The following is a 24,763-nucleotide window of genomic DNA, read 5'->3' as shown; positions in this document are numbered from 1 at the left end:
CCGTGACTCATTGGTCCACGGGCTGATGCTCTAACCACTGAGGAAACTGGCCAGGGCATATCCTACCCTTTTTAAAAATTTTTTTTTCTTTATTGATTTTAGAGAGAGAGGAAAGGAAAGAGAGAGAGATCGAAACACTGATGAGAAAGAACATAGATTGACCACCTCCTGCATGCCCCCCACTGGGGATTGAGCCCACAACCTGGCCATGTGCCCTGACCGAGAATCAAACTGGCAACCTCTTGGTGCATGGGTCGATGCTCAACCACTGAGTCACACCGGCTGGGCACATCCTACCCTCTTTTAAAGTGATTTGTTTTCATCCCTTAGCTTTAAGTTTGATGACTTTGACGATTGTTCAGGATCTGAGGTTGTTCTCACATGTCATTGGCACCAATAGGGTGAATATTTGAGAGTTAAGGGGGTCTATCATGTTCTACATAAACCGAGTCATTTGCAACTGAATAAGGAAAAAACTATTTCACTAGAGATTCTGAAAGAGTTCCTGACCACACTTTCTTATATTAGTATTAGAGAAGGTCAGTTTGATTAATTTGTATGGTTAGGACAGTGTAAACTCTATTTCCAGTTATGCATTTATAATTCTTACGCATTTTTCTCTTTATCAGTCACCTCACAATCTTTCTGCTACCTTAACATCAGGTGAAAAAATAGTCAACCTCACTAAAATTTTCCATGGGCAAACAAAAGTAACTGCATAATCGATTCAGTTTTAGGCCTGAGGCTCACTTATTTCTTCTTCCACCTTCAGACTATATTTTTCATTGCACTTTTCAAATCCTCTAAGAACTTTATGAGTTATGGGGGGGAGTTCCCCTTGATCTGAGGTGGTATTTAATCATATGCTGAAAGACGAAAAATTAACAAAGGTGAAGTCGCAACTGTGTCCAACATCAGCATATTGCAAGCTTTATTCCCAAGTGTCATGAAAAGATGCTTTTTTTCCTAAAGCCAGTTTACTAGCCAAATTGGAAATGCAACAGCATGCTTTTATAACACCTTATACACCTGAGCTCTGGTCTGAATTCTCAGTCCTTTGAGAGAAAGAATCAATGGTAATTAAGTAAATTTCTCAGGCATCTCAGGGGAGGAGGTAATACAATTATAAATGTAACTGCAGATAAACACCGGCCAACCCAGTTAGTAAACAGCTTGCCCAATACTGAACAGATGTAAATTTGAGGCTTTAGTGTATTTTACCAGCCATTTGTGGCTGGCTCTAATTAAATGTTAAGGAAAAACAAAAACAAAAATAGTGGTTAATACCTATGTAGGTTACCTATGTAGTACATATTTTTCTCTTTTAAAAAAGAAAAATAATAACTTTCGAGGTTTCCCTAGAAGCATGAAGGGGACCTGGGGATGGGAGGAGGTTTTTTCCCCCTTTGTTTTTCATCCCAGTGAGTGAGGCTCTGTGATTTTATGTACCAATTTCCTTAAAATGCTCTGGATGAGCCCTGGCCAGTATGGCTCAGCAGTAAGAGCTTCACTCACAGACCAAAGAGTCCTGAGTTTGATTCTGGCCAAGGATGTGGTACGTCCCCAGCCCCAGCTGGGGTTGTGCAAATGGCAACCAATCAATATGTCTCTCTCACATCGATGTTTCTCTCTCTCTCGTCCTTCCTCTCTCCCTCCTGCTCTATCTGAAGATTAATGTAAAAATATCCTTGGGTGAGGATTTAAAAAAAAAAATGCCCTGGATGAGCATCCATTCTATCAAGGCAAAGGCCATTGGGGAGGGAAAAATTTTTTTTGGTACCCTTCTAAGTTCTTCTGGCTGATCCAAGAATGAAATTGATATGAAACAGATTAACAGGAGAAAAAATGCAATTTAATTTCGTGCGAATGGGGAATCCAAAGAAGTAAGGCAAAATGAGGTATCATTGTCATTCTGGACTAAGGAGAAGGTAGTAGAGGCCTGGGACTTCAAAGGGAAGTAAGGCAATTCAAGGAAGATGAAAAGAGTTAATGTTTAGTAAAAACATGTTTGATGCGCCCCACAGAACCAGTGGGACACAGAGAGGACTTTGATCAAATGGGCCTTGCTAGGTTCCTCCCTAACACACCTAGTTCATATTAAACTAGAGTTACTGTGATGATACCTCTCTGCCTGGAGCAAGTCTTCTGTCTAAATTCTTTCAGGCAGTTAGAGGTAAGGTCAAAGGTTCTTCCTGGGTCTGTGTTTTCAACTCAAAGTATTCCACATGACAAAGAGATACATTTTCGGGGTGGTGAATTTTACTACTCTACAGGCCCCACTCCTTTTGTTTAAAAATACTTTCAAGATAATGACTGCTTGCCCTGGCTGGTGTGGCTCAGTTGATTGAGTGTCCTCCCATGCATTAAAAGATCTCGAGTTTGATTCCCAATCAGAGCACATGCTTGAGCAGTGGGCTGATCCCCAGTAGGGGGCGTGCAGGAGGCAGCCAATTGATGTTTCTTTCTCTCCCTCTCCCTTCCTCTTTCTCTAAAAAAAAAAAAAAAAAAAGCAACAAAAACATATTTTAAAAAATGACCTCTTGCCCTGGCTGGTGTGGCTCAGTTGGTTGGGCATCATCCCAGGCTACAAAACGTCGCTGGTTCGATTCCTGGTTAGGGCACACTGAGGGCTTGATCCCCCATTAGGGGGCATGCAGGAGGCTGCCGATCCACGTGCTGCTCTCACACCCATGTTTCTCTCTCATTCCGTCTCTAAGAATCAATAAAAACATTTTTTTTTTAAAAGATAACGACCTCTTTACATGGAAGCTGAGACTATGCTTAAAGTGGCAGAAAGGAACATGATTTGAGAGAGAGAGGCAGGTAGGAAAAAGAATAAAGAATTTAAAAAATAACAATGAAAGCAGGAAGAAAGAAACAAGGACAGAAAGCCCGAGCAGGGACTGGATGGGAGATCGGAGAGAGATGTAGAGACAAAAGAATTCAAATTTTCTTTTCTCTTCTGTGTGCTTGACTCTTTCCAAGGGCATGGTTTCTGGTGTAGGTAGAGAGCGCACTTAGAAATGCATCCCAGCCTTGGCTGGTTTGGCTCAGCAGCTAGTGCATCGGCCCATTGACCAGAGTTCCACGTTTGGTTCCCACTGAGGGCATGTACCTTGGTTGCAGTTTGTCCCTGACCCTGGTTGGGGTTGTGTGGGTGGCAGCCAGTCGATGTGTCTCTCTCATATCGATGTTTCTCTCTCTTTCTTCCTCCATCTATCCCTCCCGCTCTATCTGAAGATAAATGTAAAAATGTCCTTGGGTGAGGATAAAAAAAAAAAAGAAGAAGAAGAAATGCATCCCACCATTTCCATTAGTGGAAGAAAGGAATGGATTTCTTCTAAGTACCAATATTCCTAACATGTTTCTTTGTATATTGAAGGAAGCTACGGGAGGTTTGCAGTGTCTCTATTTTCTTTTGTGTTATTCTGCCTTAATTGTTAGAAATATTTTGTTTTATACCTAAGGATAGAAGAACAAGTGAGAATTTTTATGTTTGTATTTTTAAAATGTATCTTTATTGTGAAAAGTATTACTGATGACCCTCTTTTTTCTCCCATTGACTCCCCCTCCCCCTCCCACCCACCTCCCTTCACTATACTCTTGTCTGTGTCCATGGGTTATGTATATATGCATATAAATTCTTTGGTTAATCTCTTCCGACCCCCTCCCCTCTGTTCCATGCTTTCCATGTCTCTGGATATATTCTGTTTATCTGTTTATTTTGTTCATTAGTTCCACATATAAGTGAGATCGTGTGATACTTGTCTTTCTGTGACTGGCTTATTTCGCTCAGCATAATACTCTCCAGGTCCCTCCGTGCTGTCTCACAGGATAAGAGATCCTTCTTTTTTAGAGTTGCATAGTATTACAAGTGAGAATTTTTAGACTCACTTTTGTATTGAGTCTAATTTACCATTGTGATGGAAGCAAATATACCGACAGCAAAATTGCATGAATTTATTTTTATCAGGTCTACTCTTATGTCTGTACAGGTGAATGGGTAACACGCAGAATAGAAAATTTGGAGTATAAATAGCTCCAGAGGGGAGCAAAGCAATTGCTCTGAAATAACAGGAGCAAAAGATGACATAGTTAGAAGAGAAATACTGTGCAGTGTGCTCTGCTAAAACTGGATGTGGTTAAACACAAGCACAATCCATCACAGAACATTGGAAAATGCACTTCCTCAAACAAACATATCAAACAAATTCCATTTTCATGAAACAATTTTTAAAAGATTTCTATTTAGATATGCATAACTGAAACTATGGCTTGAAAAGAGGTGAAAAAAACTGATAGGGTCAATTTATTTATTGATTAATTTTTTTAGAGAGAGAGAAGGGTGAAAGAGATAGAAACATTGATGTGAGAGAGAAACATGGATCAGCTGCCTCCTGCACACCCCCTACTGGGGATTGAGTCCACATTGATAGGCTGCCTCATGTTTGCCCCCTACTGGGGATCGAGCCTGCAACCTGGGCATGTGCCCTGACCGGGAATTGAACTGGGACCTCTCAGTCCATGGGACGAAGCTCAATCCACTGAACCACACCAGCTTGGCTGATAGGGACAGTTTAATTGCCATACAGATATACATTTAAGTGTCCAAAATGAACATCTTATAAAATATATTGAGGTTTTTAATTGAAACATTAAACATAATGATTAGCTGTTTCTAGAAGCCTCAACTAGCAACCAGCAGACATAACTGTGAAACTATCCTTTTATCTCAAGCTAGAAACTTCCATTTAGGGGGTGAAATATATACATTCCCTACTAGTGATCTCAGGAGAAAAAAGAAGCACCAAAAAGTTGGTTAGAATAAGCCCCACAATGTCAAAACAACTTCAAGCTCATCCCATGGGTAAACCGGAATACTCTGTTAATATAGAAGTGATCCTGTAACCTAAATTTGCAGACCGACACAGAGGGGAGTTACGGTAGGATAACTGCTATGTGTTTGCTGACTTTTTTGGCCCTGGCAGTGGAAGGCACCTGTGGGAAGAGGAGACAGTTGTTGACATCCCACCAGCTCACTCTATAGGCAGCTTCCACTTCAGGCTGAAGAACTTTCCAAACAAATCTCTGCCCAGTAAACAAGTCAATGCACTTTGATGTAGTTGTTTGTGCTGTGAGTTATTAATTCCAGAGACTCTGGAGTAGGCATGAGATGTTTTGCGAAAATAGCTACATACTGCAGAGCCTTGATCAAAACAATGAAAGGAAGTGACTTTTTCTGTTGATGTGTAGTCATGGGTTGCAGGTTATCACTGTTGCTTATTGCTAGCAGAAACACTGCCCTTTTTGCCTGGTCTCAGTGAGAACCGTGGAGGCGACTATGTTTGGGACTGGCTATGTAGAACGACTATGCCCAAGTGACCGACAGACTATAAGAAATCCTGTTGAGCCCGGCTGGTGTGGCTCAGTGGTTGAGCGTTGATCCCTGCATCGGTTCAATTCTCGATCGGGGCACATGTCCAGGTTGTGGGCCCGATCCCCAGTGGGGGGCATGCAGGAGGCGGCCAACTGATGTTCTTTATCATCAATGTTTCTATCTCTTGCCTCCTCTCCCTTTCTTTCTCTCTAAAAAAATCAATAAAGAAAAAAAAAATTAAAAAGGAACTCTGTCGAAGACTCTAATATGTGCTGCCTGGTTTCCAAAGTGATTTGTGCTCATATGGGTGTTGGTTCTTGATCCAAGAGAGAAAGTGTATTCTGGTGTGGCCCTTATAGAGACGGGATGCTTGGAGCTTACACCTGGCCTCTCTGGACACTATGATGTGAGGCAGCCTGTGGTTATGATACATAGCACTTTATTTATTTTCATCCTCATCCAAGGACTTTTTTATTTTTTTGCAATTATCTTCAGATAGAACGGGAGGGAGAGAGGGAGGAAGAGAGAGAGAGACATCGATGTGAGAGAGACACATCGACTGGTTGCCACCCACACAACCCCAACCGGGGCCAGGGAAAAACTGCAACCGAGGTACGTGCCCTTGGAGGGAACTGAACGCGGGTCTCTCTGGTCTGTGGGCTGATGCTCTAACCACTGAACAAAACTGTCCAGGGCGATACATAGCATTTTAATGTTGTTAGTATATTGCAGCCTTTCCCTGCCATGAACTGTGGGTTCATAAGCACTGCTGTTTGAGTTCTGTGAGTCCTCTCTAGCAATGGAACCCTAACTGCCACCACCAGTGCAATTAATGTCAGAGTGAAATTGTCTAGAAGATACCCCAACTCATTTTTCGCCAAAAATACAGCTAAGACATTTAAAGAAAAGACGTTTCTAATAAAAGGGACAAAAGTGAACTGCTGCTGGTTGCCAAGCTACCCTTGGTTTGAAGTAGCACAGGCTTTGACATTGGTTGTTGATAAATACAACTTTCTAATGGCATCTGAAAATGGCGGAACCTGAACTCCAGGAGCTGAACAAAATGTTTCAGGATGAAACGGCAAAACTGATGGAGGGTCTGCTACAATTCAATTCCTTGACTGCATTAGTCAAAGTTCTAATAAGTTCAGAATCTCCTTCCATTGAATTTCACCTTCTCTGGCCTGCAGGTGGAGTTCCAACCAAAGGAACCTAGGCAAACTATCCCTTGATAAATGGCCTACACCTGTGACACCAATGACAATGATCAAGTTAAGTCAAGTGTGGGACTTGTAGGTGTTTCCTACTTTGCCACAATTTTATTTTCCATGTCATACCTAGTCGTCCCTGGACTGAGGCTCTAATTAAGAGTCTCAAGAGCTGGTAATATTCTGAAACAAGATATTATCACTATTAGAACATAAGTGCAAGAATTCCACAGGGATTGATCGAATAGATTCCTCCTTCCCCACACGTTGCCTAATTGGGGCTGACTGTCACAAATGTTTTGTTGCCTAGAGGTCAGGATTAGCCTCATTTTTCTGTACTGATCCAATCTAAACCGACACCATTGGGAAGAGATTGAAGGAGAAGCCCTGGCATATTTCAACTTCTTCTCTTGCTACAAGCTAAATATGGACGAGCCCAGTGGCTGAGCCCAGGGGACATAGTTTGTGTATTGTTTGGATTAAAATTTATAGGGAAGTCCGGCCAGTGTGGCTCAGTGATTGAGCATTGACCCATGCACCCAGAGGTTGCTAGTTCAATTCCTGGTCAGGACATACGCCCAGGTTGTGGGCCTGATCCCCAGTGAAGGGCATGCAGGAGGCGGCCAGTCGATGTTCTCTCTCATCAATGTTTCTCTCTCTCTCTCCCTCTCTCTTCCTCTCTAAAATCAATAAAGGGGAAAAATTTAATAAAAGAAAGTGATTTTATCATATCTGAAATTACTATTGTTATATAATAAAAAAATTTATAGGGAATAAAAAGGTAAGACTGTTGCTGAAGGGAAGAAAACCACCAAATGGGTATTTGAAAGGGAAAAATGACATAATGTTGGTGCCCAGAAAGAGGCTTCAACTAAGAGAACAATATGCTCCCTTAGCTATGATTCAGATGCCCTTTTTAAAGAGCCAAGAAGTGAGGAAGACAGCTGGTCAACCTAGTGAACACACTGGATGAAGAGATGGGAGATCTGACTGTGACCTGTATTGGAAAGTACTCTGTGGGACTATTTACCCAGTCATATATGGAAAACACTGATTTATAATAGTCTGAACAAACACTGTGTGAACATTAATTGGAATGATGAAGGCTTAAGAAAGGTATTGGGTATACAGTAGAAGGTTTATATGCTATGTCTCATCTGTCATAATATTATGTGTAAAAATACAGCTATGTGTCCTGTCACTATACAAGAAAAGCCATGCTAGAGGGACAATTAGGACACTTAAATTGCTGAGGAAGAATTAAGTCTAATTTGGTAGGCCCACCACTCTGAAATTGAAAAGCAAGGCATTTGACATGGATGGTGAGAGAAATTTCTGTGGCAGACCCAAACCAAAGTCCATTTAGGAGTGACTACTACTCACAGGATGTTAGCCTGGGAGATTCTCACATTGTTGCATCTCAAATTCATTTCCTAGTTCTAGTAAAGATGTCACTACACAATGGCAACATGTCTGGTGGACCAAAGAGCATGGGACCTCTGGAAATAATGGAACCTTAGGAGAATTAGGAGCTGGATGAGGATATCTGGCCAAGGAGAATTTGCTTTGAATGAAAAAACATCAACTGATGGAAAAGACCTCCTAGGGCAAAGAGAACACTTCCAGGGCATCCAATTCCAGGAGGAAGGTTAAGGAGGGCAAACTTCCTAGAATGATGACTGCAGAACAAAAGCAATGATGACTGCAGAACAGAACCTACAAGGTGTTCCTTAACAGCTTCAGCTCCACAACCGAGGGCCAACCATTCTTTCCCTAGGGTGCACCTCTTAGGTATTAAACAAACTTGAAACAGGACTACAGTGCTTTCCCTGTGAGAGAGATGTGTCCTGTTATAGGACCCCTCTCTTCAGGTGCCAATATCTGTCAAACCAGATAAGCTGAGAAAATTAGTTTGGCTCTGTCCTCAAGATGTTTTGCATTCTGGAATAACAGACCTGGCCTCCAACCTACATGGAAAAATAATACATAGCATATGGGAAGTGTAGATTTTTGTGGGGGAGGGACAAAATAATTACACTGGCCTCTCGGGCCCCCTTGCTGTGAGGCAGGCTGTGCCTTTAATGCCTAAGGGAAGCCTATTCCTGCAAGACTAGATTTGTAAGCCATGGTGTCATGGGTCTAGTGAGTCTTCCTTAGCAACTGAACCCTGTCGAATGCCACCTCACTGCACCCTCAAAGGTGAGGTTCATTTACCTAGAAGGGAGAACATTTTTCAACTGCGTTGTCATGCTGAAGGTGTACCTTTATTCAGACAGCTCCAGGCTATCCAAAATCTCTCTACTGTGTGTTTTAGTTTCTGAACAGAAGCTAATTGTTCTCTATTTCTTGTTTGCAGAGTATTCACCCCATTTATCAACTGCAGTATATTTGGCCCTATGGTCTGGGCTCCCTCCAACCTAGTACACGCTAATAAACTAAATACATGTGCTCTAAGTGCATTTTCATTTCTGCTCTTAGAAGTTGGCTATATTTTTTAATTTTAGAAGCCACACACCTATAGTATGCCATCATAACTACAGAAGGAGAAAGAAAAAAGCTTATATTATCTTCCTAACTTTCCATGGGGTATCAGCCATATGAACCACTTTATAAATCCTTCTTCCCAAGATTTTCTCTTTGTCTCTCCGAGTTTAATTTTCATTCACAATGCATTGAAAGGCAATACGAAGTCATGCAACATTAAATTGATTACAAAGTGGGGACATTATAGGCCAGTGGTGATGTTCTAGACTTAAATAGCAAAATCTCTATAGTGGATAAAATTGTGTTGTTCGGGTTTCTGCCATACTGAAGCTTTGATGTGAACTAAAAAAATAAAACCAAGTTGCTTAATGGCGGTAGCACTGCATATTTTTGAAGGCATCTGCAATTCAAACTCTTCATTGGTATCAGGAAATCATTGCGATAACATCATTAATTTTCATTAAAGTAAGAGTTGGTAGAAGCGACCTTCAGTTGGAAAAGCTAGCCAGAACAAGTTTTATTTGCCTGCACCACAGACAATGGCTCTTTATCATGGTTTTGCAGGCATAGAAATGACAAAAAAAAAAAAAAAAAAGCCGGAAGAGAAACCTAAGCAAATACAAAAGTAAGAGGAAATTCTTAAATCATCTGCTGAACAGTTAGTTCAGTAATGTGACCACACATGTTTTCAATAATATAAGGATTGGCGAACTCTTCATTCTATATTCATACTATACATGGAACTCTCCCTACCATTCTTAAGAATCCAGTACTTAATTTAAGTAAATATACCCTAATTTTGCTGCCTCTAAATATTTTTTCAAATATGAGAAAACTCATTCTTAGAAAGGAAACGCTGAGAATTTAGAATATGTTTCAATGTGAACATTCTACATTCACAGCTTAACTTTACTACAACTTATAACCTCAAACGGGTGACATTTTTTACAATAACAAATAACCCTGTTTCTCCGATGTTTATTGGACATTTTAAAATAAATTGAAATGATAGACAATGAGACACACATGTGAACAGAATTACTTTTTAACAGAACTGAATAATGCCCAAATCCAAGGTCAAAAGGAACTTTATGGAAAGGTTTTCAATCTAGTCTATTTCTGGGCTTTTTCTTTTCTTTTTTAAAATATTTTTTGTTTATTGATTTTAGAGAGAGAGAGGAAGGGAGAGGGAGAGAGAGATAGAACCATCGATGACAGAGAACGTTGATTGGCTGCCTCCTACATGCCCCCCACTGGGGATCGGGCCCACAACCTGGGCATGTGCCCTGACCAGGAATTGAACTGATGACCTCTTGCTGCATGGGTTGATGCTCAACCACTGAGCCACACCAGCTAGGCTATTTCTGGGCTTTTTCATAGTATAACCTGGAACAGCTGACAATCTCTTTTGAACTGTTAAGGATCTCTTGGAAATATACTATATACAATAGTACTTTACAATAACCAGTTCATAATTAACCCTTATCAATGGAAAACAGTATCTCTGGGACAGGAGAGGGACAGAAAAAGAAAAAGAGGCAGAAGACTCTCACCATCCAGTCCTCTGACTCTACCGCACCCCAAGCCGCCTCTTTCTAGCTCTGGTACATTAACAGGTCCCTATGGAAATGCTAGGCCTGGAGAGCCCTTTATAACCACTTAAACTTGGCAGTTATATAGCTGAAAAATGGTAACTTCAGACGATAAGCTAAAGAAATAAAAACCTAAATTTACTTTCAGTCATGCATCCATTCCATGAAAACGTATTCAACCCTACTACTCTGCTAGGTCTTGTCCTTAGCACTGGAGACACCAAAATGACGAGGAAAAACGTACTCCCTCCTTCCAGATAATTCCACTTTCAGGATGTTTCTTCTCCATTTCCATTTTAAGACACTTGCCAGCAACTCTCCTTGACCATCTTATCGCTGTCCTCCACAGAACCCCTGGTCAGATCCCTTCATTCCTGAAGACTTAGCAGTCAGGGTTCATGGTCCTTCTTTCTTCCCCAGTACTGGCCCCAATTCTGGATGATTTCAACATTGGCATGGATGACTCATGCCGTCACTCTAGCCTCTCAGCTCCTTAACTTCCCATTTCATCTCCATGGAAATTCACATCTGCTCCACCTCTGCCATTTATTCAAATGGTCATCTCCTAGATCTAATCCACTGGGACTGATCCACTCCTGAAATAAAGGTTAGCTGTGCTACTCTGTGACCACAGCTTCTTGGCCTTCCAGTGACATCTGCACTAACTCTTCCTCTACCTTCCTGAGCAGTTAGGCTCTTGACCCCTCTACCTCCTTGGACATCCCTCACCTTCCTGCCACCAGGTCTCCTTAGTTACCTGGCCCTACACAGATCCTTTCCGCAGCCCCAGTCATTACAGTAGAGGAGAGGTGCCCTGTCCTTCCCTTGGACTCTGGATGACCTGCCTCTATCCCCTGAGAACTCACATTGTTTATTAGCTTCTCTAGAGTCAACCATTTCAATCTTGTTATCTCTTCTGATATTTAAATACTCAAATGTCTCATCTATATATATACTTCATTCACTTCTCAGCCCCACCAACTAACTACCAGCCCTCTTTCCTCCCCTTAACAACTAAATTTCTCCAAAAATTGTCCATATCAACCATCTTTACATGCCCACTTAAAAAAAAAATTTTTTTTCTTTACTGATTTTAGAGAGAGGAAGGAAGAGGGAGAGAGAGAGAGAGAGAAACATCGATGAGAGAGAACATCGATTGGCCTCCTCCTGCATGCCCCCCACTGGGGATCGGGCCGACAACCTGGGCATGTGCCTGACCGAGAATTGAACCAGGGACCTCTTGGTGTGTGGATAGACGCTCAACCATTGAGCCACACTGGCTGGGTACATCTCCACTTTTGTACTTACTTTAAAGCCCCCTTCACCACCTCCACTGTACCTCTAAAGTCTCACCCGAATTACTAAATCCAATGGACACTTTTGCTGACTTCATCCTGACCTCCCAGCAATAACATCTGACCCTGAAGGCTCCTCTCTTCCCACACAGCATGCGGTACTTAACCTCTTCATATTTGCCTTCTTCCCCTCTGGTCATTCCCCTGCAGTCTCCTCTGTACATTGTTCATCCTCTGTCCTAAATACTCTTTTTTTCTTACTCTGCATGCTCCCTGAGCATCTACCTGCTAATGATTCCTAAACACTCCTTGTATATTTCTCCTGAGCACCAAGGCTTCATGTCCAACTCTACCAGGAAAGTCTACCATTCACCCAACTGTGTACCTACTATTTCCCTGATTCCCCTCACCCAACATATGTAATCATCTAATTCATCACTAAGGCCTATCAATTCCACTTCGGAAGTATTTCTCAGTTCTGCCCACTTATCTCCATTCCTACTTTGCCAGTTCAGGCCACCATGTTGCTGAAACTTCTCAGCAAGTCTCTCTGCTGTCACTTGCACACTGCTCTGGCCCATCCATGCTCTATTTCATAGCCAGAACCATCTTTCTAAATGAAAATCCCATCATGCCATCGCCCTTTCATGGCTCCTCAATGGCCTCTACATTCCTTAACTTATTTTTTTATTTTATTTATTTTTTATCCTCACACGAGGACATTTTTCCTTTTTTTTTTTTTTGTTCAGATAGAGCAGGAAGGGGAGAGAGAGAGAGAAACATTGACGTGAAAGGGACACATCGAGTGGCTGCCACCCGCACGACCAACCAGGGCCGGGGACAAACTGCAACCGAGGTACATGCCCTTAGCGGGAACCGAACCCGGGTCTCTCCGGACCGCAGGCCGATGCTCTAACCGCTGAGCCAAACCGGTCAGGGCCTCAACTTGTTTAAAAAGCCTTTCATGCCATGGCTGGTTTTGCTTAGCAGTTATAGAGTGTCATCCTGCAGACCAGAGAGTCCAGGGTTTGGTTCCCGCTAAGGGAATGTACCTCAGTTGCAGTTTGTCCCTGGGCCCGGTTGGGGTCGTGTGGGAGGCAGCCAGTCAATGTGTCCCTTTCACATCAACGTTTCTCTCTCTCTCTCTCTTCCTCCCTCCCGCTCTATCCGAAGATGAATGCAAAAATGTCCTCAGGTGAGGAAAATAAAATAAAATAAAATAAAATAAAATAAAATAAAATAAAATAAAATAAAATGCCTTTCACAATCTGCCTTCTGCTTTTCTCTCCAGCCGAATATTTCACCATAGCCCCTCCTGGAACCCTGTGCTTGAGCCATGCTGAACTATTTTCAGTCCCTGGATACATCTCTGGACTCCAAGGCTTAGCACATGCTATTTCTTCTGACTAGAACACTTTTCTGAGTGAGCTCTATTTACCTTTCTGGACTCATGTAGTTTAAAACATCACCTCATCAAGTAAACCTTGTCTGAACCTCACTTTCCCCCACTCACAACTAGCCATTCTCATAGTACCCCATTTTTCCACTATCACAGGACTAAATATGTGACTTTGAAATGGTGTCTTCACTTTTCCTCAGATTGCCCATAAAGCTTAGTAAGAGAGACCATATGATTTTATTTATTTATTTTTCCTTTATTGATTTCAGAGAGAGAGGGAGAGGGAGAGAGAGAGAGACATCGATGAGAGAGAACATCGACTGGCCGCCTCCTGCATGCCCCCCACTGGGGATCGGGCCCACAACCTGGGCATGTGCCCTGACTGGGAATCGAACCGGCAACCTCTTAGTGCATGGGGCGACGCTCAACCAGTGAGCCATACTGGCTGGACTCCTTTTATTTTTTTAAGATCGTAGATTTCTGGATTATCTTATATACTTTCACCTATGCCTCCATTTTATGGATACCCCACATATCCCTCATTAGACTAAGTTGTATGAGGGAAGGGACTGTGCTTGTCTGTTTCATGGTCATGTCATCACTGCACATGGGCACTCAATAGTCTACTATAAATCACTTTGTTGATAACAGATAGTTATATAATCTTTCTGATAAAATGACAGAGCTGTATGGCACTTCAGGATTTTCCCACTGATGTACAATCTTTAGCAAAAGCAGAAAAACCATTTTGTCATCTTTCTTCTACCACATCATTTGTCTGAACATTCACATTCAAGCAAAAAACAACATACATATGTAAACTTTAATTTAGATATGGTAGTCTAATACTAATACTGCTAATACTAAAGACATTTCAATAGGAGGACATAATTCAAGTTTCATAAAGATAATTCTGGATGCCAATGCCATTAGTTGGAAAATATAAATGATCAATATTGTAGTGATTCAGTATCAGTAGCTGAGGAATGGTGACAGGAATGATTCTAAACAATATAAAATAGTCTAGGTGGACATTAAGCCAAACATACTTAAAAAAAAAACAACTCTATGTTACAAATGGACTTGTGACAGCTATTTTTTTTTCTCCAAATGAAAACACCCCCAACTGGCCTCGAGCTGTGTGGCTCAGTTGGTTAGAGCGTGATCCTGTGTACTGAAGGGTCTCAGGTTCAATTCCTGGTCAGGGCACATGCCCCAGTTGCAGGCTCGATCCTTGGTTGGGGCACATACAAGAGGCAACTGATCGTCAGGACAGTGTGGCTCAGTGGTTGAGCATCCACCCATGCACCAAGAGGTCACCGGTTCAATTCCTGGTCAGGGCACATGCCCAGGTTGTGGGTCTGATCTCCTCCCCATAGGAGGTGGCCCATTGATGTTCTCTCTCATCGATGTTTCTATCTCTCCCTCTCTCTCTAAAATCAATAAAGAAAAAAATTTAAAGGAAAAAAAAGAGGCAACTGATCAGTGTTCCTCTGTCACATCAATATCTCTCTCCCTCCCTCCCTTCTCCCTTCCTTTCTAAAATCAATAAAAACATATCCCTGGGTGAGGATTAAAATAAAAGAAAATACCCCATACTCCTGACCCACTTTTTTTTTTTAAGCAAGGAATAACTATCAAGTATTTCCACAATTGGTAAATACTCACAGCAGAGAGCCTTCTGCAGTCTTCGGAGTTTCATGGCAGTCCTATAAGCTGAGAACCTGACATTATTCAGGTCAGCTGGAGAAAACAAGGGGGAAACAGAAAGATCATTTGTTATTTCATCAGAAAGCACAGGCACAAACTCACAATGATTTGCCAACAACTGCAATAACAATGACAGAAACAGGCTAGGAAAAAAAACAAAACAAAAAACACCTCTTGCATACGCCCCAAGTTTTGGGAGGTAAAATTCTGTCCATATGGGGAAATTAATAAAAATGTCTTTTTTTCGCTTTGATAATCAGAACACCTAAGTTCTATGAAGGACTACAGTCTGCAGGATGATCAGGTATTTTTTTTCCAGACTGTAATCTTGGTTCGATTGCAGTAAATCTTTGCTATGCAGGATTAAAGAGAACAAGAAATATATTATTAAAACAGCTATTATAGCTTAGCAAAAATCAAGTGGCAATATAACATTTTTTCTCTGATTATAAAAGTCAAATCTGCTCACTGTGGAAAACTCAGAAATTAAAGGAAAATACAAAATCAAGTAAACAAATCATCCATAATCCTATTACCCGAAGATATGCACTGTTAACATTTTGAGTATTTCTTATCCAATGTGTGCGTGTGTGAGATGTATTTTAAAATATAACTGGGACTAAAATAAACATTTAGTTTATCTTTTAAAGTGCAATCATTCTAGTATTCAGCACAGATGAACAATTCCACAGTTTCTGCTACCCTGGTTTCTAGTCACCTGTCTATCAAGCTCCAATTCCCCTAGCAGAAAGCTATATTTAGATGATACCCTTACTCAAGTCCATGCAAGCCTTAATACACCCTGGGCGATATTTCTTTTCTAGAGTTTCTGTGTATTTATGTTTCAGGAACCCAGCTCCAAAAAGCTCCTGAAAAACAAGAACCCTGCCTCCTACTTCTGCCATATTTCCCAGTAATTTAATATCTAACTGCTCTCTGAAAAAGCAGATCTAATACAGCTAGGGGACTGATTAACAGACTGAATGAATAAGTGAACAAAAGAATAAAGGAAGAAAAATAATACTGGCAAATGTGACTGTCACAATCAAGTGGCACCCACAAAACCGATTCTAATCGGGGGTTAGGAAAGGGAAATAATTTAACCCATACCCAAGTCACTTGGGTCAACATTATTAGCTTTATGGTCTTTGCAGAGACCAAATATAAAAACCTGAATTGAAATTAGAGGGAAGAAAAGCAATGTCTACAATTGACTTTAAAATATTCAGAATAAAAATTTAAAAAAGACTGACAATACTAAATGTTGGCAAGGATGTGGAGCAACTGGAAGTCTCATATACTCTTGGTGCAAATAAAAAATAGTATGACTGCCCGGCTGGTGTGGCTCAGTGGTTGAGCATCAACCCATGCACCATGAGGTCGCCAGTTCGATTCCCAGTCAGGGCACATGCCCAGGTTGTGGGCCTGATCCCCAATGGGGGCATGCAGGAGGTGGGCAATCGATGCTCTCTTATCAATGTTTATATCTCTCTCCCTCTCCCTTCCTCTCTATCTAAAATCAATAAACAAATATATCATTAAAAAAATAGCATGACTACTTTGGAAAACCAATTAGCAATTTCTTATGAAATTAAACATACATCTATCTTATAACCCAACTATTCTACTCCTAGATGTTACTCAAAATAAATAAAAACATGTCCACAAAAAGACGTGGACATGAATGCCCATAGTAGCCCCAAACTGGAAACAAACCAATAGAAGAATGAATAAAAAAATTGTGGCACTGTCATACAATGGGATACTACTCAGCAATAAAAAAGAACTAACCACTAGTAATGAAACAATGCTGAATGATCTTAAAAAAAAACCGCTACACTGGGTAAAAGAAGCCAAACACAAAGAATAAATCCTGTTTGATTCTATGTATATGAAATTCTAAAACAGGTTAATCTTGCTTACAGTGATAGAAGGCAGACAGATGGTAGCCTAGGGGTGGGGTGGGGATGAGTAACTGACCCTTAGGAAAACAAGGGTATTTTTTAGGTGATTGAAATGTTACGTATCTTGATTGGTATGGAGGTTACATGAGTGTATACATTTGTTAAAACTCCAACTGTACACTTAGAATGGGTACATCTGACTGGGTTTTAATTATGCCTTAATAAAGTAGATTTTAAAAGTTAAAGAAAAACCTTCACATGGACAATACAATATGATGTGTGTGTGTGTTAACTTAAGCTATACTGCAGAGGTGGTCAGTTGTCTTAATCAAGAATGCACACTCTAGGGGTGGTTGGCTAGCAATTAATCAAAAAGTCTCACTCCATAGGTGGCCACAGTAAGTGCTGCAGCTATATTTAGCTTCTATTACACCAGGGGTTTCATTAATTATCCTAATTAATGTTAGATGGGCTTACATTGCTGATATTAGTGGTTTGCAGAATAGGGGGCTACCTAAAAAGGTTCAGAAACATTCCCCGCCCTTACATAAACAGGGTGTGAGAAGAACCTAGCAGGCCCCCCACTTTTAGAAACGGTGCCCCAGGTCGAACTCCAAAATGTCCAGCCATGGTTCATTGGATTCTTGGTTGCCTGAATTCAGTTAGATGGTTGACAGAATCCTGGTTCTCCCTCCCACTTTGTCTGAAGATAAATAGAAAAATATCCTCAAGTGAGGATCTAAATTTAAAAAAAAAAAAAAAAAAAGATTATTTAATGACTATTATAGTCGATTACACCAAAAACTCACTTCTGGAATATATTTGTGGGTCTCTCATTTATGACAAACACCAATAAAAGTTATTCAATAAATTAAGTGTCTAAAAGTATCTTGAAAGGCTACAGATTCCTTCTCCTTGGAATGAATGAACTTTTCCCTGGACCTTGTTCTCTGGTGATTAGAACTTGATTTCACTGGGTCCCTCTGATTGTCCTTCATTCCCTCTCCCCCACAAGTCGAGTTGTGGTTCTTCCTTTATCTCTTTTCCCCAGTCATTATTGCTTATCTTTTTGGGTGGTCTCAGCTCACTCATGCTGGAGTTGTCTTGCGGTACTCATCCATGAGAAACGAATTCCCGTCCTCCCCTCCAGACTGGTGTTAACAGCATTCACCACTGCGATCCGACTTTCCCAACACTGCTAGTTCAGAGTTCCTTCACACACAGTCATAAATGAGCCCCTTTGGCTCTTCATAAAATAAGCAACACAGAGACTCAGAAATGTACTTCTAATCAAGTACAGATCACTTTTCCTTAACATCAGCCTGTAGCGGTTTCCAGGGACTAGGCCTCTGACTCCAAATTTCCTTTCATTCATTTACTTATACAAAAGTGTGGGGCGTGAAGTATGTGCCAATCAAACATCTTGGCAGAAGATCCTGGCAAAAATGTTCTCTTCCCTTTCCCTTTCTTTCTAATCCTCCTTTTCAATTGCCTCTTAACTCATCGGTCTAGTTTCCCGCTATCGTCCTTCTTTCATAAATGAATCTCTCTCTTATGACCCCAATTCTTCTCCCCTTTCCAATTTTTCTGGTTCTAATCAGAATTCAGAACAAATGGTCAAAATGAGGTCACAGAAGCTCTGTCCAAATCTCACAGTTCATATCAAAAATTGGCAAATTCAAGGAGCTAGAGATCCAAATGGGAGAGGCAAGGATGATCAGATTCTTGCAGGGTGTGGTTCACAGTGGAATACTATCGGAGACAAGCATCTGGAACATTCCTGCGCTAGCAGTGCTCTCGGCTTTCCTAAAGCGACTCAAACTTTCTTCCCTTCTAAATCTTTCTAACTGGGGCACATTCATTCTGCCACATTTTATCTTTCCTGACCCCCCTTTCAGCATACCCCCAACCCATTGCAGAGACGATGCCTTCTGCCATGGATTTTCTATGCATCAGAGTCCAACTTGTTCTCAAACAGTGATTCAGGAATACCAGAAGAAAAGTAGCAGGAGAAATGCCTATTTTTCATCATACTGCAACAGAAGCCATACAAATTCATATTCAGTAGCCACCAGTGAATTACAATGGAGTTCTGGTGTCCTGAAAGTCCTATTTAAAAGAGTTAATATTCTGTGTTGTTTGAGTCTGCATGTGTTGCTAGGAATCTGTACACCACTCCCTCTGGCTTACAGCTGGAAGAGATAAGTCTCTGCCTTGTGAAAGTGTGTAGGATGCACACAGAAACCTCAAGATGTGGTACAGCTGAGCACAATGTGACCTTGTCCTGGGCTGAGACTGGAGCTGACCTTGCAGCTAAAGTATGCACACAGAATAAAGCTAAAGCATCCCCCCCATCCCCATCCCCCGTGAAGGCTGGCCTCCACTTTCCCTGGGAGCTGCGTTGCCAGTACTCTGATCCAAGTTGTAATGAGCTCACTAGCTCTCACAACCGGAACTTGAGGAGTGAGACTATCCAAGAAACGAGTTATAAGTTTCCATGGCAGCTGATAGAAAGCATACTTCAGAAGAATAAAAATGCTGAACGATACATTCCTCTTGATGACTTGAATTATTTTACTAGAACCAGGGCTGGTTCTAAGTATAAAAATAGAGAAATCCAAAAACGTAAGGAATAAGAGCAAATATCAAGCTATCTGTCCTTTCCAGTTGAATCACCAGCTAGCTACTGAAGAGATATGATAGTCCATTTGGCTTTTATATTGAAGCACAAAACAAGTAATGGGGTTCCCCTCCTTTGCTTGGCCTATTAATTTCTCTTTACTCTAGTAAATATTTCTGTTTTACAATTTTTACTTCCATTCTGTAGAAGGTAGTGGGGGAAGGTCAAATCACCAGAAAAGAGAAATGACCCATCCAGCCAGTATGGCTCAGTGGTTGAGCGCCAATCCATGCACCAAGAGGTCGCCGGTTCAATTCCCAGTCAGCACACATGCCCAGGTTGTGGGCCCAATCCCCAGTGGGGGGCATGCAGGAGGCAGCCAATTGATGTTCTCTCTCATCGATGTTTCTATCTCTCTCTCCCTCTCACTGCCTCCCTCTCTGAAATCAATAAAGGAAAAAAAAATTTTTTTAAAGAGAAATGACTGGACTAAGTTCGAGTCACAAATCTACACATGCCGGATGTCATCTTGCCAAAACAGTGAAAAATACCTCCGCATTTTACAGTCATGGGAAAATTGGGACAATATTCTAGAAATAAAACATTAAGCCCTTTCATTTCCATGTTACAGCTGGCTTTTACCTTTTAATCATATTTCAAAAATCCTGCTATCTATGACTGAACTGAGGTCTAGAATTTAAAACAAAGAAGATTTCAGTCTGGCTTTCCAAAGGCTAGTGGAGACTTTTTGGAAAGGCCCAAAGTGTCACTATGTTTATATGCCAGGTAGAAAGAATGACAATGACCTTATAAACTTAATGAGTGGAAAGAGCTGGATGGCTAACGATTATTCCAACAGATAAATTCGTGGTGTGGTCTTTGTTTCTTCCTATCAATTTGATTTCACAGGAGATATGTAATCTAAATCACTCAGGTGATCACGAGCAGAAATAAAATTTAGAGTAAGTATGATATTTTTTGGTACAGTTCCAACTTCAGTACTTGGCATATAATGTGAATTAAATGACTACTGCATGTCTATTTTTATAATTTTCCAAAATTTCCAAATAAGCCAAAACAAGGCAGTCTCTCCTCACACCCTTTCTATTATAGGAAGGTGGTAGATTTTGAAATATAATAATGCATCTCTAATTCCCTGGCTTCACTCTTCCTATAGCATTCTAATGGATTCTCAGTATGGCAAGTATTATTGTTACCAGCTCAAACTCGGTAGAATAGAGAAGAACCATGGGTCTTAAAGAGGCTTGAGATAAACTGAGTAATTGAAACCAAGTCTGGCTTGAAAGCAAATTAAACCAAGAAGTTCAGCCCTGTCCGGTTTTGCTCAGTGGTTAGAGCATCAGCCTGTGGACCAGAGAGTCCCAGGTTCACTTCCCGCTAAGGGCACATACCTCAGTTGCAGTTTATCGCTGCCCCAACTGGGGTCGCATGGGTGGCAACCACTCCATGTGTCTCTCTCACATCGATGTTTCTCTCTCTCTCCCCCTTCTACTCTATCTGAAGATAAATGCAAAAATGTCCTCGGGTGAGGATAAAAAATAAATAAACCAAGAAGTACAGGCTTCCGAAGTTTTAGAGTACAATGAATTATTGGGAACTCTTCAAGAACTCGTTAAGAACAGGGAAGATTTCTGGAATGTGTCTTTAAAGAATTAGCCAGAGGAGAGTATTCACACATTATACAAGTATTAACACATTATACTTGGCATATAATTTTTTAGATATATTTGCAGCCTTTAAAAATCTAAACTCATTACAATCTCATCATCAACATAGCTTTAGTTAAATGAGGAAAAAATAATCCTACTCCAAGATAAATAAGAATTACACATTCACACTTGCACAAACTGCAGAAAGCCGAGTCTGTGAATTTATAATTACTATCAAGTTAATGTTTGCAGATGTGAAATGGTATTATTTATTTGCCACCAGTGACTCTAGAATTATTCTAAAAAACAAAAAAGAGAAGACATAAAGTATCTAGTATGGTACAAATGTGGAAGACTTAGTTGTGGAAGAGATAAACAGGTTGTAAACCAAAAATAAAAAATTCAGGAGTTCAACTGTGAAAAAAAAGCACAAAATACCAACTGTGGGTTGTTCAAGGCCTTTCTGGCTCCCTCCTCTTGCTTGGCCTTCCTCAGTAGAATCTCACTACTTCTTAGCAACCCTGTTATCTGAAAGAGTTGAAATTCAAATTGGTTTCGCTCATTGTTTGCTGTTTTGGTAAAAGGTTTGTTGAGAAAGCAGCTTCTGTACCAAGTGGTCAATGTCAAGTTTTATTTTTTTTGTTGGGGGGGTGTATTTTAAATACCATTTCTGGGGTCCCAAATCTTCCCCAGATAAGGGAGAGTTGACTCATATTGACACTGCTACATCATGTTCCTTTTATTTAAGCTTCAAATCAGCAAGGATTTGGCTCTAATTCACAAAAACCTGTCCATCAAAAAATATATAATACTAATGATTTAAAAAAACTAGGCAAGCCCGGTCGTTGTGGCTCAGTGGTTGAGTGTTGACCCATGCACCAACAGGTCGCTGGTTCAATTCCCGGTCAGGGCACATGCCCAGGTTGTGGTCAAGTATCCCCAGTGGGGGGCATGCAGGAGGCGGCCAATTGATGTTCTCACTCATCTCACTATCTCTCTCTCCCTTCCTCTCTAAAATCAAGAAAGAAAAAATATATTAAAAAAAATAAAAAAGACTAGGCAAACCTGGTTTATAGCATTTGAAAAGATATCCATCTGATACCATTGTAATTAACTAGTTATTAATAACAGGAAAGGAGCAAAGGGAAAGCTGGACATTATAGGCATGTTCCCTACAAAGCACTGGGGGAAGGAGACTGGGCAAAGGGAAGATAGACCCATGCCCAGTAAAGCTGGGGAACTAGCAAAATTAATTTATCGGTCACATATGGGAACAAATGTCATTGGCCAGAATGAGCATGGTCACTGCAAGCCTGCGAAGGCTTGGGAGACTTAACCCCCTAAACAAAGGAGCTTGCTCTTTTGTACTCTTGGTTCTTCTTGGCACACTTGGCTCATGGTCCACACTTGGCTTCCTGGCATTATCCCGTGTGGCCCATGGCCATGTGGACCCACACACAATGGGCTAATGGGCTGCAGCTAGCCTGATGCTGAACTGGACCTGGCTCCAACATGGAACGGAAACTCTGGACACTGGTTTTGCTTCTAGCTCTACTGAAACCCCAGCTACACTTCTATGACTGGACTAAGGGAAATGGGACTTTGGAAACACAAGGACTTAATTCCAATCAAATAAAAGAAAAAACCACTCATTCTCAGAAATTTATTTTTCTCGGGATATTGTAAGAAGTCCACCCCCAGCAGCACCCAGTGGGGAGGAGGATCCCCCACTTTGTCCAATATCACATCTACCTATAATCCTTCCTCTACCTTTTTAATACCGACTCAGAGTGCACACATAGGGAAATACAGGCCAGCCAGGCAGGCTTCTCTGAGAAAGTGAAGTTTAAGCAAAGGTCTGAAGGGTGATAGGAATTAGCCAGGTGAAAGGTGGGAAGAGCACAGCAGGATAAAAGGTCAGCATGTGCAAAGGAAACTCTTACGCAGAGAAGACTGTGGACCATTAAGAATCCTAAGAAGGCTGATACTGCTGGAATCACAATGAACAAGAAGGAAGAACGACCGCAGATCAGGCCTGACAGGTAGGCAGGGAGAGGCCCATTGCTGGGCTCTGTGTGTCATGTCAAGTAAGGACTTAGGTCTTGGGACTTCCAGTTAAACATGGCAGATGGAACAGACTTGTTTCTCTCTCCCCTTCTTCCTGAAACTCTACTAGGATGACAAAAAAAGAATTAAAAATAGCATCTACCCTCCAAATAAAGAGACAAAACTGGAGAGGAGAGGAGAACAGACAGAGCTCCAGCATCTTGGAAGCCCGGAAGACGATCTGGTGGTAACTGATTTAGAAGATCAGAGGAATCCCAAATTCATGTAAAGAAAAGAGGGGGACACTGGGGAGGAGGTATGTAACAGAAGTATGCCAATTTATACAACAGCCAAGAAGCTGCAGAAATTCGTGGCTCTGGTTGCTCTGAAGGCTGTAAGGTGGCTGAAAATACAAGGATCGGTTGCAAGTCTTTCGAGCCCTAAACACCTTCTCCAGCACCCCACACAGCCAAGCACCCTAGCCACCTCCTGCTTCACCCTGACAGAAGGCTGGAGGTTTAATCTCAGGAGAAGCTGCACCAGACATAGGAACATCAAGAGCAATGAAGCCTGGGAGTCTTAGATACGGCACTGAAAACAGAGGGATAAGTGCCACTACATACTGGAAGCATGTACTGCAAAATCCTTATCTTCATTCCCTACTCCCAAGCTCCTATTTAGTCTGCCCTTTTTTCTTCTATCAACTCATTGCAAAAGCTCTCCTACCTAAGCACATCCTTATTTGCCCATCCTTATCATCAGAAGGGACTTCAATCAACAAGGTCGCTAAATTGGTCCTCAATCTCTGCCCAGCCTTACTTGTCATCTTCAAGCTCCAATGATAACCACACGAAAATCAAGCCAATGCTTTCCTTCCAGTCTCCCTCTTGACAAGAGATGTACAGTCAACACACACAGCCCACTCTCGTGACTGGGCTGAACAATATGATTCTGTGTCTCTGACTCAGAAGCATCAGACACAGCTCTCCTGTGTTCACTGATGCTCAAGAGGGCCACTCAACCACTTGGCAGACTTAGCAAATCTACATGAACTTACAAACTTAGCCCAGTCCCCTTCAATTCTATTTTTTTAAAAATATGTTTTATTGATTTTAGAGCGAGGAAGGGAGAGAAAGAGAGAGAAACATGGAATTGGGCTGCTTCCTGCACAACCTGCACTGGGGATCGAGCCCAAAACCTGGGCATGTACCCTGAATGGGAATCAAACACGTGACCTTAGGATGTATGGGACAACACTCAAACACTGGGGAGGAGGGTGTCTAACAGAAGTATGCCAATTTATACAACAGACAAGAAGCTGCAGAAATACCGGCCAGCACCCCTTCAACTGTATTGTACACTTCATTAATTAACCAATCTTGCCCAGCCTGTGTGGCTCAGTGGTTGAGCGTCAACCCATGCACCAAGAGGTTGCCAGTTCGATTCTCGGTCAGGGCA

The 24,763-nt window shown here is 41.5% G+C and overlaps 1 protein-coding gene across 4 annotated transcripts in view; it reads right to left on the bottom strand.

The window, feature by feature from the left end:
- DMD (dystrophin) overlaps window positions 1-24,763 on the bottom strand; it is a 2,326,146-nt gene that overhangs the window by 100,695 nt on the left and 2,200,688 nt on the right. For all 4 annotated transcript variants that reach the window (XM_036270045.1, XM_036270042.1, XM_036270043.1 and 1 more), the window contains one exon: window positions 15,024-15,098. In XM_036270045.1, the coding sequence (XP_036125938.1) occupies window positions 15,024-15,098 (75 nt within the window). The remainder of the gene's footprint in view (window positions 1-15,023; window positions 15,099-24,763) is intronic.

The sequence above is a fragment of the Molossus molossus genome, unplaced genomic scaffold, assembly GCF_014108415.1.
Source record: "Molossus molossus isolate mMolMol1 unplaced genomic scaffold, mMolMol1.p scaffold_m16_p_2, whole genome shotgun sequence".
NCBI lineage: Eukaryota > Metazoa > Chordata > Mammalia > Chiroptera > Molossidae > Molossus > Molossus molossus.
This window is presented reverse-complemented; position numbering and strand designations above follow the sequence as displayed.